The sequence below is a fragment of the Vidua chalybeata genome, chromosome 12 (assembly GCF_026979565.1).
Source record: "Vidua chalybeata isolate OUT-0048 chromosome 12, bVidCha1 merged haplotype, whole genome shotgun sequence".
Taxonomy (NCBI): domain Eukaryota; kingdom Metazoa; phylum Chordata; class Aves; order Passeriformes; family Viduidae; genus Vidua; species Vidua chalybeata.
In genome coordinates this window covers 609,721-626,586 of record NC_071541.1, presented here as the reverse complement: position 1 = coordinate 626,586, position 16,866 = coordinate 609,721, and the positions used below count along the sequence as shown (strand labels likewise).

Below are 16,866 nucleotides of genomic sequence, written 5' to 3'. Positions count from 1 at the left end.
CCAGAGCAGCTCACACTGAGCACAAGCCTTCTTGGTTTCAGACTGATCAATTCTTATTGTTGTTCCAGGCTTTCTGGGACCTCTCTCAGACTCATAAACTACCGACAATTACAAACAGCTACAAAGCAGATGGGGAGCAGCAGGAATCCCCCTCTGTGCATATGGCACCCTCACCCACATTCCCACTTTCCGCCTTTGGTTACAGAAACCCATTATCCTCCAGCCTGAGATTCTGTCAAGCCGTGTCAGATGCTGTGATCAAACCCCACTTACCTTCTCCTCCCTTCCTTATCCTGGAGACAGTTTGGCCTGAATTATTGATGAGCAACTAATGCCCCTTTGGGGATCCCCATGGAAATAATGATACCAGCTCCAGCCAGGCAGCTGCTCTGCACCCCGCCATCTGCAGCACTCTGCCTCACTGTTTCCCCACTTTTCCTAATGTGAGCTCTACCAAACACCTGTGACTCACAAACTGGGAGCTCAGGGCCTGAAACAAAGGAGGGCTGAGGCAGAACTTCATTTTGGAAGGTCATGAGCATACCAGGGTCCTCTAAGCCTCTGGCCAAGGGTGTCACAGCAGGAGCTGCTGGGACACCCAGGGGCACTGAGGGGCCTCTGAAAGAGCCTGGCTCGTATGCAGATCTGTTTCCAGCTGGGGAACACTGAATCCTAAAGAAACCATTGCAACAACTGCAAAGCAGCAACAGTGTCTCTCTCCTCATTAACCAGAGCGACCCACGCTGTGCGTTGCTTGGGTGGCAGAACTGCTGCCACTCCCCTGCCACTGCTGGAGCATTAGCATGCCTGGATTATCTGAGACACTGGATCACTTCAATCCCCACCTGGGGACTGGCAGACAGAAAGTGACAGCAAAACAGGGCAAGCCCTCCCAGTTCCTCCAGACCTGCCTCATTCTCATTAAACTGGAAACTTGCTCTGCCCATTACTGACTGTGGGCTCAGCAGCCACCAGTGTGTGACCCGACACTCTGCTCAGGAACCAAACCCACGTGGAGGAGGGGACACCAAAGGAGGACACTGCATCAGACCCTTGCCCCATTCCAGCCCCACCTGGGACGGGCCAGGCCACTTCAGCAGATTCATGTTCCCCACCTTAAGCAAGCCCCACATGAGGGCAGAGTGTCAGGGAACACCACAGGAGGATCAACACAGAGTGTTCTGGAGGAGACAGAGCCATGAGGGCTCCCACAGCCCTGACACAACGCTGAGCTACCAGCAGGGAGTGTATGCAGGGCAAGGGGGAGAGGGAATATGTAAATCCACAAAATACAGCTGCTCCTCTGCCCTACACTTGGCACCACAGTTAATCACTCGGAAACCCCAATCGGAGCCATTAACGTGGCCACCCAAGTGTGAAATTGGCTGCACAGCAGCTCCCCTGCCTCCCTCTGCCAGGCCTGTCGGCTCCTGTCTGGACCTGAGAGCAGGCCTGGAGCTGCCCGGCCCTGTGTGCCCTTCCCTGTGCCCTTCCCTGTGCCCTTCCCTGTGCCCTTCCCTGTGCCTTTCCCTGTGCCCTGAGCTGCCCAGCCCTGCGTGCCCTTCCCTGTGCCCAGAGCTGCCTGGCCCACCATGCCCTTCCCTGTGCCCGGAGCTGCCTGGCCCTGCATGCCCTTCCCTGTGCCCTTCCCTGTGCCCGGAGCTGCCTGGCCCACCATGCCCTTCCCTGTGCCGTTCCCCCAGCCGTGGCCCCGCTTGCCAGGTGAGCCCTTCCTCCTCCCCACAGCCTTGCAGGGCAGGTGTGTGCCAGGGCAGCAGCAGCTGTCGGAAGCAGAAGGTGCTCAGCTCCACAGGCCCTTCCACCGCAGCCAGCCCTGCCGTGCTTGCCCAGCCACGGAGTGCCAGCGGCGTTTCCCAAACGCCCGCCCGCAGCTGGAGCTGCTGGCACGCAGGGAGCACAGCGCTGCCTCCCGCTGCAGCCCAGCCCTGCCTGCAGCCAGCCCGTGCAGCCTCTGCGCCGCAGCGCCTGCTGCTCTGCTGCATGCACAGCTCTGCAGGCACGGGCCCAGCCCGGCTCGGTCCCCTCACCATCGTCGCTGGTGTGCGGCTCCGTCCCGTTGTCGTGGTCCACTTCATCGATGGTGCCCGGCTCGCTGTGCGGGCTGTCACTGCAGAGGAACACACATGGCTGTCACACAGCAAATGACACTGCTCCTGACACACTCAGCACACCTAATGCTGCCCAGGGAGGTGGTGGCATGCCCATCTCTGGAGGTGTACAAGAAACGACTGGATGTGTCTAGGCAGCAAGGTGGTGTTTGGTCAAAGGTTGGACTCGGCCTTGGAGGTCTATGCCAACCTAACTAATTCTGTGATTTGTGATTCTCTGATTTCAAATCACAGCAGATCCCTGAACTCGCTGAGAACAGCAGACACTCGCACCATGATCACCAGGCCCAGAATGTCACATTCTGCTGGCTCTTGTGTCTTTAGTGGAGTTTGGCAAAACTAACACAAAGTGACAGCAAGTTAAATGTCCCATTCCCTAATTCACAGTGAGCCTTTGCTTTAGCTCCTCTGCTGCACCAGGAAGGATGGTGGCAGGTGACTAGTATAAGGCATGAGAGGTCTCAGGAATGTATGAGATTTGTAGAAAATCAGCTCAAGTATGTTACTGATCCTGGTTTGTTAAACCCAGACCTGAACGTTGGGCTAGAATTCCAGCAACAAAGAGAACTGGAAGGTTTGGGGTAACCTCGGGCCAAGGGACTTCATCCAACCAGCAAATTATGACAGAACTTTGGGTCTTTACTCAAAATTTCCAGCCTAGGAGGAATTTGGATAGAATTTACCTAAAATTCTGTTTTGCTGAACACACTTCTGTAGATCTGCAGCTCAAAAAAACCTTCACTAGTATGAGTATTTGCCCTGGAAGAAGTTTCTTCTGATGTATATTTCTGAGGTTTAACATACTGAGTCAACACAAGAAAATGAAATACCCGGTGAAACTGCCTGCTCTGACTGGTAAGACTCAATCAAATGGCTCAGTGTGTAAGAGCCTGATGATGTCTGTACCCAGGAACCCTGCAGAGAGCTCACCAGTACTCCTCCCCTCCGGTCATGCACTTCTCGTAGACAGGCCCTTCCAGCTCTCGGTGGCTGGGGAAGATGCCCTCGTGGTGAATGATGATGGTTTTGATGACCTCATTGACATGGGCCTGGCAGGACACCGGATCCTGCCCGTCAGGAATGTGCATCAGCGTGGGCCCGAAGCAGATGGCCAGGTTGTAGGGATCCATCATGTTCTCATCGCTGTACTGCGACAAGCTGCAAGCACACGTGTGAGGGAGCTGCCGTGCCACCTTCTGCTAGCTGGGAAAACCTCCCACCGGAGCGCGCCGCCCCGGGACGCACCGCCCCGGAGCCCACCGCCCTGGGATGCACCACCATGGAGCCCACCGCCCCGGAGCCCACTGCCCCGGAGCCCACCGCCCCAGAGCCCACTGCCCCAGAGCCCACTGCCCTGGGATGCACCACCATGGAGCCCACTGCCCCGGAGCCCACTGCCCCGGAGCCCATTGCCCCGGAGCCCACCGCCCCGGGACACACCACCATGGAGCCCACCGCCCTGGAGCCCACCGCCCCGGAGCCCACTGCCCCAGGACACACTGCCCCAGAGCCCACTGCCCCAGGACACACTGCCCCAGGACACACTGCCCCAGGACACACTGCCCCAGAGCCCACCGCCCCGGGACACACTGCCCCGGGACACACTGCCCCAGAGCCCATTGCCCCGGAGCCCACTGCCCCGGAGCCCACTGCCCCAGAGCCCATTGCCCCGGAGCCCACCGCCCCAGGACACACCACCCCGGAGCCCACCACCCCAGGACACACCACCATGGAGCCCACCGCCCCGGAGCCCACCGCCCCAGGACACACTGCCCCAGAGCCCACCGCCCCGGAGCCCACCGCCCCGGAGCCCACTGCCCCAGGACACACTGCCCCAGAGCCCACCGCCCCGGAGCCCACCGCCCCAGGACACACTGCCCCAGGACACACCGCCACCGAGCTGTCCCTTCCCGGCACAGCCACGGCGCAGCAAGGCCGGGAAGAACCGAGGCACGACTCCCCATGGCAGTGCCAGAAGGGACTCGTGCAGCAAAACGGGGACGCCCTGGCAAAGGGGACGGCAAGGAGGAACTTGGTGAAGCAGGAAAACAGACTCACTGGTTAAGGAAAGCAAAGAGGTATCTCATGACCACGATGACAGCCCGAGGCAGAGTGACAATGATCTGCTGGATCTGGTGCACTCTCTCTGCAGGGTTCTCAATTTCTGGAACACAGGGATAGAAAGCACATCCTTAAAAACCTTTTCAGGACCAGACAGCTCAGCACCAGAGGGACTTGCTCCAGATCTAGTGGCCCAGTAAGTGAGGAAAACAAAAGCCTGTCTCCAGAGGTCATCTGTAAGTCTGGCACTAAGGTGCAGGAAGAGAATGGGGGACACTGCTCCTCCAGCAGGGAATTCGTATGTTCAGATGCAGTACGAACAGCAAATAAAGACATTTCCGTGGGTTTATTTTTAAAATAAATGTTTATGCATTATTCATTTCATTCCTCAACAACTCCTCTGTTCCTCAAAAGCCTGAGTCAATGTGGCACTGAAAACAGAGCACTGCTTCATTTTCTAGGGCAGATTTTTAAATGAGGTTTTTATTCAGGTTACCCTTCTGGGTTATGCACTGGATCCTTCTAAGCCCTTCTGCTCCCATCTCCTGCTGCTCTGAACAGGAATTAGGAGCTCCTAGGAAACAGGTTATCTGAACCAGTGCTGAGCCAGTACTTTCAGATTGGCTGCTCTCCACTCCACAGGGGTGCAGAGCCCGGAGCTGCCATCAGACACCTGCTCCCTCCCAAGGGAAGGGGTGGCTCAGGGCTGTCCTGCCCTAAGCTAGCTCTCCAGAGAGTTAATCCTGTGGCTGCTGTTGCACAGGAAGCAGAGGACAAGCACCAGAGCTTTTCTGGAGCAGGCAGATCACACAGAAGTGCTTGTTCTGGCTCAAACTATGCCATTTGCTAATCACAATAAAGTTCACTGACAACATGTAGCTAGGCTGCCATTTCATCAAAATTCTGAGCAAAATCTGGCCTCAACACCAAGATGGAAAGCTTTGTAGTATTTCACATGGGGAATTTTTCCATTTGATTTATCCCATTATTGCCTGCTGGGCTCTCTAATTTTTCTGTTTGGTTTTACAAAAGAGGATATTCCTTAAAAAAAAAACCAACTAAATACAAACTGTATAAAGCCCTATGCCAATAGATATCTGTTCTGACACCCAGAGGAACAAACTCTCAAAACACTTGCCTTTCTCCTGGAGCAAAATGTTTCAACTGGGCACATGGAATTAACAGGGTACCAATGACCACTGCACACACAAGGACAGCCCCATGTGGACTCTGGAAAGTGCTTTTTGACCTGTCTATTGCCCTTGTGCCTTTGAGGAGCTTCCACATAAACCTCCAGCCCTCCAAGAACAAAAAGAAAAGTTCTTCCCCCTGCTTAGGCTGAGACACTAAGTGTGCAGCCCGTGTTTATGTGTATTTGTGTGGCACAGACAGCTGCACTGCAGGGCAGATTTTTAACAGGAACAAGGCATTTAAATTTATTTTAAATATATCCTTAATCAAAAGGTTGCAAGAGCAGCAGGAAGAGAAAGATGAGGAAAAGGAAGATTCTTGTAAAAATGGGAAAAAGAGAGAGATAAGAGAATAACACCCAGAAAATTAACAGATGATGTTTGCAAAAACATTCCCAAAAGCTTAATAAATTGTGCAAATTTGCATTAATTAGGGATGGTCAAACACAAGCCTATCTGCAAGCACACAGGCAGCCACATCACCAAGCACATTCTGGCACCAGAGGGGACCCATCCCCTTCTCCCAGGCTGTGCCCTCAGGCTTCCAGCTCTGCAGCCCCTGTGGAGGGCAGCCAGAGAAAGCACAAGCCAAACTGCAAATCCCTGTCCAGGGCATGGAACTGGTGCAGAACCACCTTCCTTTGTCTGTCCCACATGAGTGCTGTGCTGCTTTACGCATCAAAACTGAATAGCAACAGTGAATGTCCTAAAGCTACTACATAAAACAACTGTTCTTGAGAAATCAGAACCCACTCCTCTGCTCTGGTACAGGCCCATCCCTGTGCCATCCCTCCAGGCATCACCTGCCTCCCTCAGCATCACCAGACCCCAGCAGTTATGAACATGCACGTTCAGAAGGGGGAAAGCACCATGGGCAGTGAAGCCAAGAGAAGGCCTTGAGCAGATGTTCCCCTGTTGGTGCCCCTAGATCTGAGACACCCCAACCCCAAACGACCCCAGCATCTCTCCTGTAACATGAAATCACCCCGTAGCCAAAATGGGCAGCACTTCCATCACCTCTGAAACTTCAAGGTCATTGTGCCTCCTTCGTTCCCCCCAGAGAAGAAATTTCCCCTCTCCCTCCCGCCAGTGCTGCCAGTGCACACTCCTGACATCCTTTCCTAGCAGCTCCCACTGCCCACCTGCCACCCTCCTCACAGCAGAAACCCCTGTCTGCAAACTCTGCACCTGCCCCCATCTAGTGCTTCTCTCGTCCCACCCAGTTCTCCAGGAAGAGCTGTCACAAGTACTTACTTATAGTAGATATCAAATCTTGAAACCTTTCCTTAGGAAAGAGGGGGTTTTCCAGTCCTCGGAAATACAGCTTCAAGACTCCAGCCACCGAGTTAATGTCTCGCTCGTTCTGGTCATCAGCGAGGGGGTCTTCACCTGCCCAGAGAAAAGGTTTTATATCCTGCATCACCATCAAGCTGGACTAACACAAGTGGTTTTCCTCTTGTGGAACACCCAAATTTCCCAGGGTTCAGAAACCCTCCTCATGTGCAATGGCAATGCTGATTTTTCCTGAAAACTAGTTTTACTGGGGGATTTCAAATCTTTCCTGAGGACAAGGATGATATTTGGTTGTTTCTCCTTCACCATTTCCAGCTCAGTGCATTCCTTCCATTTACAGCACCAGCCCAGAAAGCTGAGGAGGTCTGAATGACACTGAGTGAGAGGCTGAGAGGACAGGCTTGGCTGGAGGATAAATTGCACCTCTGGAATGGACCCAATGGCTCTGGATAGCTTTGTACTGCCTTAAATCTGTGAAAGGCTTTCAGTGCCCCCGAGACTTGGGTACTAATTCACCTTAAATTGGATGTGCAAATCCTCCAGCCTTTGACAATCCTAACACTGCCTTATCCATTGGCCCATCCACCTTCATCCTGATCCTTCCAGTGCTGCTCAAGGATTAAGGGTCACTATTCCCAGCAGGACTGTCCCTGTCACAGCTCCCCTCCACTCAGGACAGCAGGACTGCTTTCCCTTTCTCACTGGCCTGGCATCCTGTGATTTTCTCAGCAGATTCAGGCACCTCCACAGCCAGCACTGGCACCAGGTGCAGGGAATGCTGTGCCTCCCTTGGCAAACTGCTGCAGGAAGGATGGACAAGGGTCCCCAGCAAACTCTTTTATGGCTCTTGTGTTTTTAATGACTGTGGAAAAGACCTCTGCACGCACCCCTACTTCTCATACTCCTTCCCTGGGTAACTCTTCACTACTGCCAGAGACACAACACTGGGAAAGCCAGAAGGGATAAAACCTGCTCATGTCTCACAGCACAAAGGGCTTTAACACAGGCTTTACACCCTGGTAATGCACCCAGCACACGCCACCTCCCACAAGGATCCCTGCTCAGGCAGGGCATCCTGCTGTGCCTGCACACCCCAGCTACACACCTCTCTCAAACGAGTTCTTGATGTCGTTGACTTCCACCTGGGAGCCAGGGACTCTGAAGATGCCCTGTTGCTGGAGGCCTGGAAGAGAACAGTGCTTTAGGAGAGATTTCTGGGACTGCTGGGCAATACCTGCAGGCCAAAACAGCAGAACCCAGGGTCGATGCACCAGACAGGCTTGAACCAAGCAGGGACAGCCTGCTGCACCTCACTTCTGCTCATATTCTCCAGCAAGGTGCTGAAAGGGCTCGTGGCCCAAGTGAACAATTTAACCTGGGCACGTGCTGGTAAAACCTCACTGCTGGCCAGTCAGCCAGTGCCACTGGAATTCTAAGCTGAGCCCATGGGAACAGAGTGCAGGCACTCCAGGAGTCCCTGCTGGCTCTCACTGCTCACAGTACAATAAAGTGCTTCATTCCTTGGCAGGCTCCTGGGGCTATACTGAGCCAACTCACCATACAGATTGATGTAGCGGATGCAGCTTTCTACGACAAGTGGAATGGCCTGACCTGAATCCTTCAGGAAAGGAAAGGAAAAGAGAAAAAGTTACTGGTTTATTGCTAAAGCATGGGAAATGCATTAAAGATTTCAAAACCAGAGATTTGAAAATTAATGCTGTGGAGTTTAGTAAGAGGACAGGCAGGAAAGGAGGTGTTACAAACATGGAGCCATCAAAGAGCGCTGAGGATAACCATGTACAGCCAAAAACACCCAAGAAAGCTGTCAGTGAAGTGTGTGAAACATTGCTGCTCCTTGTCTGGCTCAGACAGGAGACTGCCACGAGGGATCACAGCTATTCCACCCCAAAGGTGGAACACTGAGCTCAAAGAAAACTTGTGCTATACCTGGCTGATGGAATAAGCTGCCCATAACACAGCTTACAACAGTATTTCCACCAAAGAGCCATTGTCAGCAGGTGCTAAAAAACCCAACAAACACCACTGGGTATGGAATGAAGTGCCTGAGTCTGAACCAGTGGTGAATTCTGGCTTCTTCCCAGGCCCCTTGTGGCAGAAGCTCAAGGGGACTGTAGGCCACGCCTGACAGCCCAAGTGGACACATTTCTCTTTGGGATTCTGGTGGTTTTTCCAGCAGAGCACAGTGGCATCTCTGGGCAATTCCCTCTGTCTCACAGATGGGTCTCCAGTAAGTACCTGATTCCTCGTTCGTGCATTCCTCCTTCCTCTGAGCACAAAAAAAGCAGCAGAGTGGAAAAAAGAGAATAGATTAAGCAGGGATAAGTTCAGTTAGAGGTAAGCATCTCCTTCGGAGGCCATGAATGCTCAAATGCAATGGCAGCTTAGCAAGGGCCAACACAGGCCTTTGGGATGCCCACCCTCCCTCCCAAACCCCTTGGGCACGCTGCACCCCAGCCTCAGCAACCTGCAGCGACAGCCTCTCGGATTTCCTCCCTGTCCGAACCTGTGGCCTTCCCAGGAGCCCAAGGAGAGGGACAGACCTTGCCTGGGGCAAAGGCAAGGCTCTGAGGGGGGCACGGGGCAGCCATGGGGGCACTGGTGACCAGGGGACACCTGGGCAGCTGCCAGTGGGAGGCTGTACACCCCAAGGGCAGGCAGCCATCCCCCAGAGGGTCTCTGCTAGCACGGGACCCTCCTGCTCAGATGGATTTCCAGAGCAGGTAATTCCTCCTCCTCAGTGCTGAACAGGCTGGGATTTAATGAGCATTACTTTTTTAAAAACCAGTTTAAGTCAGGAGTAATCACAAATCCTAACGGGATTACAGGCTTTGCCGGCGGGGCCAGCACTCCCCGTGCTGGTGCTGTGCACAGACCCTGCCCTCGGGCTTAGGGCTGGGCTGGAGGCAGTAAGCCCCAGCCAGATGACACCTATTAGTCACCTAATCCAGCAGTGTGTCTTTACAGCTTCCCAAAGTGTTTTCACTGAAGCTTTCTCCAGAGCAGGATTACAGGACAGCACTGCCCGCAGCTGGCAGGGGATGAGCCAGCTGGGCTGGGGGTCACTGATGTATTTCTGTGCAAGGCTGAGGGTCACCTGTCTGCCCTCCAACAGGAGTTCTACCCCAGGCTGGCAGTCCTTGAAAGTGGGAAACACTTTCTGGGGTAATTTTATCTTCCTTCTCAGCCACAAGGATGGATGACCATCAAAAAGAGGAAGGGGGGTGTGCCTGTTGTTCCTCTGAGGGCTGGGCTGAGCTTGTGTAATCGTTCTTCCCAGGATGGGTAGCAGCAGCAGGACAATGAGGACACTCAGCCAGGACTGCCTCACTGTGCACATGGCCACCAGCCATGGCTGGGGTCTGGGGCACGCAGCTGATGGGGCAGGAACACCAGGAACACGAGGGGAGCTATGGAGAGAAATCATCACCGAGGCAAAGCCGTGCTGGCCGCACCAGCTGGGTGCAGGTGGGCCAGAGGGACCCCTGAGGATGGCAAGCAGCCAGGACAGGAAAGCCACCATTCCATTCCCAGCGTTCACAGACACTCCTACTGCAAGCCAGCAAGTACCTTAATGAATGTTTCCATATTGCCGTTAAAGAGTTTATGATTATAGACTGAGAGAGGCCTAGGTCTCCTCATTTTCTGTGGCTTAGGGGGAAGACATGGGGGCCTGGGAGAAAATGGAACAAAATAAATCAACAAAACACCAACATAAATGCAAAGACAGGGTGAGATCTCACAGGCTGTAACTGAGAATAAGAAATCAAGCAGAAGAGTCCCTCTGTGAGGATGTGATGTGCGGCTCCACGCACGCTGCAGCCACTGACACCAACGTGTCCCACACAGACACCACTCCAGCAGGGAACCAACAGCACTGGTGGATTCAACACCTGCCTCCCACCACCGCCAGCTCAGCGCTCCCTCAGCCTGAAGAGGCACCAAGAGCAGCTGAGGAGATACATCCAAAATAAACCACAGCTACCCCAGGAAACGCTGGCGTAGTCCTGTTTGTTCCTAAGCAGATTTCATTCTGCTCACACAAAGAGGCCAGAATGAGGACAGTGGGAATGTCTCCACATTGCTGAATCTGACTTCTGTTTGGAATCCCAGGGATGGGGATGACCCTCCCACTGCTAGTGACCCAGAGGGCAGGGAAGCCTGTGACAGCTTTCAGTGCAGTGCTGAGGACACTGGACTGCTACTCCCAGTCCAATTCCTCTGGATAATGAAGGACATTCAGTGTCTAGATCTAGAAAAAGGAGAAAAACACTACAAAATCCCAAACAGATTTCTGCCCTGCCCTCTGGCCCAGGCTGTACTGATGTCTGCAGGGGAGAGAACATGACTGCAAACACACACAAAACCGGGTGCTGGGAGCCTTCATGCAGAAGATCTCATGGAACAGACGTGGACACTTCACAGGGACAGCAGGGGTCTGCTGGTTCCTTAATCAGATGCCTCTAATTAAGCAACTTGACTCTACACTGCTACAGCTTCCAGCCACTCCTCTGAGGGGTAACTGAGGAGCAGAGGTGATGCTGCCCTTGGGAGCAGCCCTGCCCCACACACTGCAGGGACTGTGCCTGCAGCCCCCAGCCAGGGCCCTGCACTCACACCTGGGGCCCCAGGGCACCGGGGAGCAGGGCCATTTCAGCTCCTCAGAGTGCCACACTGCACAGCCCCTGCTCTCTGAAGGTCCCTGTCTGTCCTGACAGCACCTCGGTGCCCTGCCCTGATGCCACTGGGGCTGGTGCTGGCAGCACAAGGAGCCTCCTTCCTGCCTGGCAAGGCAGCCCAGGCTGCACCATCTGCTTCACCACTTCTGACAGGGAACGGAGCTTTTTCTTGCTGGTATTATGAATTTTATTAAACACAAACAAGGTTGGAACAAGCTGACACACAGAGAGGCCGTGCACGCTCTAGGGAGCTGTTTGGAGGCTTTGCTGGCCTGTGTCAGAACACCAGCACACTCCAAACAAGCCACTGCAGCTCTGTGGAGATGCTTCACGGACTGGACACGGATCAAAGCCTCCTCCCTGTCACATTTGCCCCAGCCCTATCTCCTGCAGTAGAGGGATGAAGCCTGTGATACAGGCATGCTCTGCACTCACAGGTAAAGCAGCCAGAGCTGGGAGAGGATTTCAGGGACATATTAAAGCCCTCAAAGGAAGAGGGATGGCAGGGAGTGAGCGGACACCTTTGTGTCACCCTGTCTGAACACAACCCCACCTCAGCTACGCTCCAGGGCATTGCACTGTGCTGACAAAGCTCATCCAGGCACATCAGAGCCAGGCAGCCAGAAACCACACTGCAGCAGAACCAAGGGCTGCTTGCCATCCCCCTGATCCCAGCACTCCAGGCCATGCAGCTGGGAAGCAGGATGTGGGGCACAGGCACTGCCAGCCCGCCAGCACAGGGGGGCTGGAGGTGGGTAACTGAACCCCACCAAGCTGCACCAGTAGCAAAGCAAACCCCTTCCCACAGCCCCCTCCTGCCAGCGCCAGCCCTCCCCAGGAGCAAGTAAGGGGAAGAAAGTGCTCACCTGGTTGTTCCACACTCAGCCCTTTCACCTGTAAGAAACACAAGATCCCATCATCCCTCCACATCAGCCACCAGCAAAGGACTGCAGGGCACAGCTGCACAGGAGCTCACACCCTCACTGCTGGTTCCTACACCCCAAGGAAAGGCTTCCAGCAGAGAGAAGCTGCATTTGGGGAGGAGAGATGGCCACCTGGTGCCCCCACCATTAAAAGACAGATTAGAAATCTGGAGGGAGAAGAGGAAGAGGAAGGAAAGAGGCAGAGGGTGGGAGTGAGTAGCAATCTCTGCTGCTGGAGAAGTAACCCAGCACTTCAGCACACAGTATCAGATTCAAAGAGATTTCTCCATGTGCACTTCCAAAGAAAAGTGGGACGAGTAATCCAAGGAAATCATGGTTCTGCATGCCACTGGTTAGCCTGAGCAGCAGCAGCCAGGCACAGTCACTCAGGAGAACACACACGGGGAGGCTGACAGATGACACGTGGTTTAAACCCTCTCAGGTGATGGGAGGACCCTCCCTGGACCTGACCCCAACTCACCTTCTCCCAGGGTTTGCTTCAGCAGGTCGTGTTTAGCCTGGAGCTTTGTGATGAGGTTACTGCCATTCAGATACTCCTTAAATTTCTGGAATTAAAGAACAAAGGGGTGGGTTAAGCACCACAGCCCCTAATGGACGTTCACTGCTGCCGGGGGGCTCAGGAGGCTGCACCAGCTGCTCCACAGGGCTCAGCAGGGTCTGATCACTTCTCCCTGCTCCAGCCACTGCCCTGATGCTCTTATTAGCCTGGTCTCCTTGGAGCTGCCCCTCCTGCCTGGGAACGCAGGGAGGAACAAAGAGTTCAAAGCTGCCTTTCTTTTGTCAGGCTTCTGGGAACAGCCTAGGAAATCAAAGCAGCTTTCCTGCACTGCCAAGGCTTCGCCTCTGTGCAAAGCAACAGTGGCAAGCAAGAACTCCCAGTGCCTGAGCCCTGGCAGGCAGGGACTGCCGGGTGCCCCTTGCAGCAGGTGACACTGTGCAGAACAACTGCCATCCCCCAGGGAGGCTGTCAGACACCCAGGAACACTCCAGAGCAAGGCATTACACAGGTGAGAGCAGAGAGGGAGACAAGAAATGGAAAATGGAAGACAAGAGGATGGGAAAGATCAAATCTCTGCAAAAAGTACATCTCTGCATAAAAGTAATCCCAAGCACAATTCCAAATGAAAATTGCATTTCCCCCCCCAATTTACAATAACATTATTAAGAGAAAGTAGAAGCTCTTCTGTGCATATGTAATACATCACAAGATGCTGTTAACTGTAGGCTGTGGCCCACACTAAAATAAGGGAGACTTGTGGTGAACTCATGGCCTTTGCCTGTATTTCAGGTATCAGAACAGAGACCTGAGCCCTGCCTGGGAGTGCAGCATGAGGGCTGCAGGGCAGGCACACACACCACAGCCCAGCTTTGTGCCCTCCTTGCCATGTGAGTGGCTTCAGCTCATCCGTGGGCCAAGGGCACATTTAAGCTGTAAAGGCTACAGAGGAAGACTTGGCTCATAGTTCACAGTCCTGAAGGCCTTCCTGAAGCAACCATGGATGGTGGCCCATGGTGAGGCCATCTGGAGTCTGCATCCTGCTCTGAGCCTCTCCTACTCCACTCATAAGTTTTGAATCTCATCTGGCTGCTCCAGTTGTTCCTTCAAAGAGAAAAACAGGCAGGCACTGGATTGTCAGTCCCTGTGTAGTGCCCTGCCACTGAAATGCATTCCAGACCCAAATCTGACAGAAGACAAGTACTTAAAGAGACTGAATTGGTTCTGGCTCTTCACTAATGAGCACTTAACTGGGCCTCAGCCCTGGCAATTAATGCTTTGTGTCCTGTATGCCTGAGCTGAGACTCACAGTGAAATAGAACATTTCGGTCTCCTGCTGGTTGGCCCTCCTCTTGGCAATGTTGATTTTGCTCATGTAGGTCTCTGATGCAGCTGATTTGACTGACTCAGTGGAGCGGCTGTGCTGGAAGGCATCTGAAACATCAAAATCTTCCACTGTCAGCATGTCCTGCAAGGTCTGCATCGTGGCATCCAGCGTTTTCCGTACCTATCAGAAACAGGACAGCGTGGGCTTGAGGCAGACTGGAAAAAGGGCACATCTTGAGCCTAAACAAGACTCAACAGGCAGCTCCTGAGTCCTGGGCTAGCACTGGCTGCAGTCTGTGAGCACTTCCAGCTCTGCCACAGGAGGGGCTCCACACCTGAGCACACGGGGAAAGCTCCAATGGAAGAAAGGCTCAGCAGCACTGCCCACAGACCCCACCACTTACCTCTTCATTCTCTATCTTGAGGGTGGCCAGCCGAGACTGCAGCTGGTGGTAGCGCATCAGCAGCTCGGTCTGCACAGGCTGCTGGGCGCTCACCTGGCACACCTGGGACAGGAGACATTCCAGGGGTCATGCACGGGCCAGACACACGTTTCCATACCCACAAAATTCCCGGCAGCCTCCAGAGAGGTCGTGCTGCCGGGTGTCCCATGAGCAATGCCCTGGACCCAGGCCAGCACCGAGTGCTTCTGCCATCTCCCAATTACAGCAGGTTAATCACAGCTCCCCTGTGCAGATCTGCGGGGCAGAGCCAAACCATGGGCTCCCTAACTGGGACAGGCATGGAGCAAGAGGCAGCCTGAAAGGAGCAGCCCTAACGAGCCGAGAGTCTCATCAGGAGAGGAAACACGCATGGCAGTGTGTGAAGGCAGCAGAGAGGGGTAAGGAGCCAGGAACAATTTCCCAGTGCTGGTTTAGAGGAGGGCCGGGCCAGCCCCTGCGCAGCCCCACAGCCGAGCACGGTACCTCATCCCCCATGTGCGGCTGGAACTCGAACTTCAGCGGCGGGCAGAAGACCTGGTTGCACATGTCCATGATGGTGTGCTTGTCGCTCCGGGCGTCCAGGTTGTCCACGGCGTTCTCGATGATGTCCAGGCCCTCGTGGCGGGACGTCTCCAGGTTGTACTCAGCAGACAGGTATGTCCTGAAGGTCCGAGCAAGGCTGGCGTGGAATCCCAGATCACAGCACTGAGAAACACAAAGGAGGCTCTGGTCACACAAACACGCCCAAACCACTGTGCAAGGTTCTCAAACACAGATGGAGGTTGAAGCAAGGTGTGGCAGTGGGCACATGCCACTGCAGTGTGTGCACTCTGTCCCTGGGCAGCTGCCTGCCTCCCACCGTGGAGCAGCTCCTCATGCTGCTGATCACTCTCACGTCTGTCTTGGGGAAAATGATAAAACTTGGAGTTAACTGCTGCCAAAATACTTTACTTTAGACAAAAATCTGGTTTTAAACATTGTCTCCACTATAACTGAATTTGGCATGTCAAGTGTCATACCAGCTCAGGGATCTGCTGCCCTGAAAGCTCCTGAGAGCTGAGCAAGTCCAACCTGTGACCAATCCCCACCTTGTCACCCAGCCCAGAGCAGTGAATGCCATGTCCAGCTATTCCTTGAACACCTCCAGGGATGAAAACTCCACCACTTCCCTGGGCAGCCTGTTCCAGGGTCTGACAACCCTTTCTGTGAGGAAACACTTCCTGAAATTCATATTGATAAACTCAAAGTGAAATCCAAAACCTCAGGTGGTGCCACAAGCGGCTCCGATCCAAGAAGCCGTCTCAGGCTCGGTGCCCGTGTGAGGTGACACTGCTCAGCTCAGATGACATCACAGCAGGGCTGTGCTTGCTCCAGCCTCTGCTAAAACCAGCATCAAAGCTACACTGGGCCCATTCCCAGCCCCACTGTCCCTCCTAGTCTTTAAAACCTGTGAAAACCCATGCACAATAATGATCAGTTTTGTAAAAACTATCAAATTGTCACAGCCCTCCATTTATCCTGCTTCTATTTAGCTTCTAATCACATTAATTGAGAGTATGGGCATTTACAGGTACAGACCTTACCTCAGTTTTGTAAAAACTATCAAATTGTCACAGCCCTCCATTTATCCTGCTTCTATTTAGCTTCTAATCACATTAATTGAGAGTATGGGCATTTACAGGTACAGACCTGCCTTAAAAAAATCAACAAGCAAAAAGAAGATAAGGGGTGAATTTCCATTTGCTGCTTGGGGCAAAATCTCATTCTGTGCTGCAAGTCTCTCCCATGAGACAGCTGCAGCACGAACACCCGTATGACCACTCCAGATTGTACAGAAACCCCAGGGTTGGAACAATGCAGCTGAGGGGCTGCCACGCAGATGGGGCAGGGACCAGGGCTGGGACCCCTGTGCAGCACTGGGGGAGGACCAGCACTGACCAGCTGACCACAGCCCTGTGCCCTGGGAATGCACTGTGCGTTCCCCAGCACCTCCCAGCCCTCACCCGTGTTCTCCCACCCCCTGAAATCACAGCTACTTTGCTACAAAAAAACAGCACCAGGAGGAAATATCTGCCACTCTTCAAGGGTGGGAATTCCCAAAGCACACAAAACTGAGCCACTACCAGGCAAAGCACCGAATGGCACAGAACCCAAGGAGAGGGGCTCGGGGCATTGCCAACTGCTTTTAGGACAAAATTCCATGCGAAATGTTTCCCTTTCTTTGCTGCTAGCCTCGCACTGAAGCCAGCAGTGATTGGCAGTCCCCAGAAATCAGCTGCTCCTGAAA

At 53.8% G+C, this 16,866-nt stretch overlaps 1 protein-coding gene across 3 annotated transcripts in view; it reads right to left on the bottom strand.

Moving 5' to 3' along the window:
* SRGAP3 (SLIT-ROBO Rho GTPase activating protein 3) overlaps positions 1–16,866 on the bottom strand; it is a 73,400-nt gene that overhangs the window by 5,610 nt on the left and 50,924 nt on the right. For 2 of the 3 annotated variants that reach the window (XM_053953581.1, XM_053953579.1), the window contains exons 7-18: positions 15,063–15,284; positions 14,541–14,642; positions 14,120–14,317; positions 12,775–12,859; positions 12,237–12,264; positions 10,262–10,364; positions 8,231–8,291; positions 7,779–7,856; positions 6,635–6,769; positions 4,188–4,293; positions 3,060–3,287; positions 2,049–2,128 (exon numbers count right to left, since the gene is read on the bottom strand). In XM_053953581.1, the coding sequence (XP_053809556.1) occupies positions 2,049–2,128; positions 3,060–3,287; positions 4,188–4,293; positions 6,635–6,769; positions 7,779–7,856; positions 8,231–8,291; positions 10,262–10,364; positions 12,237–12,264; positions 12,775–12,859; positions 14,120–14,317; positions 14,541–14,642; positions 15,063–15,284 (1,426 nt within the window). Of the gene's footprint in view, positions 1–2,048; positions 2,129–3,059; positions 3,288–4,187; positions 4,294–6,634; positions 6,770–7,778; positions 7,857–8,230; positions 8,292–8,929; positions 8,961–10,261; positions 10,365–12,236; positions 12,265–12,774; positions 12,860–14,119; positions 14,318–14,540; positions 14,643–15,062; positions 15,285–16,866 lie in introns of all 3 variants that reach the window. The other variant, XM_053953580.1, reaches the window with a different exon arrangement.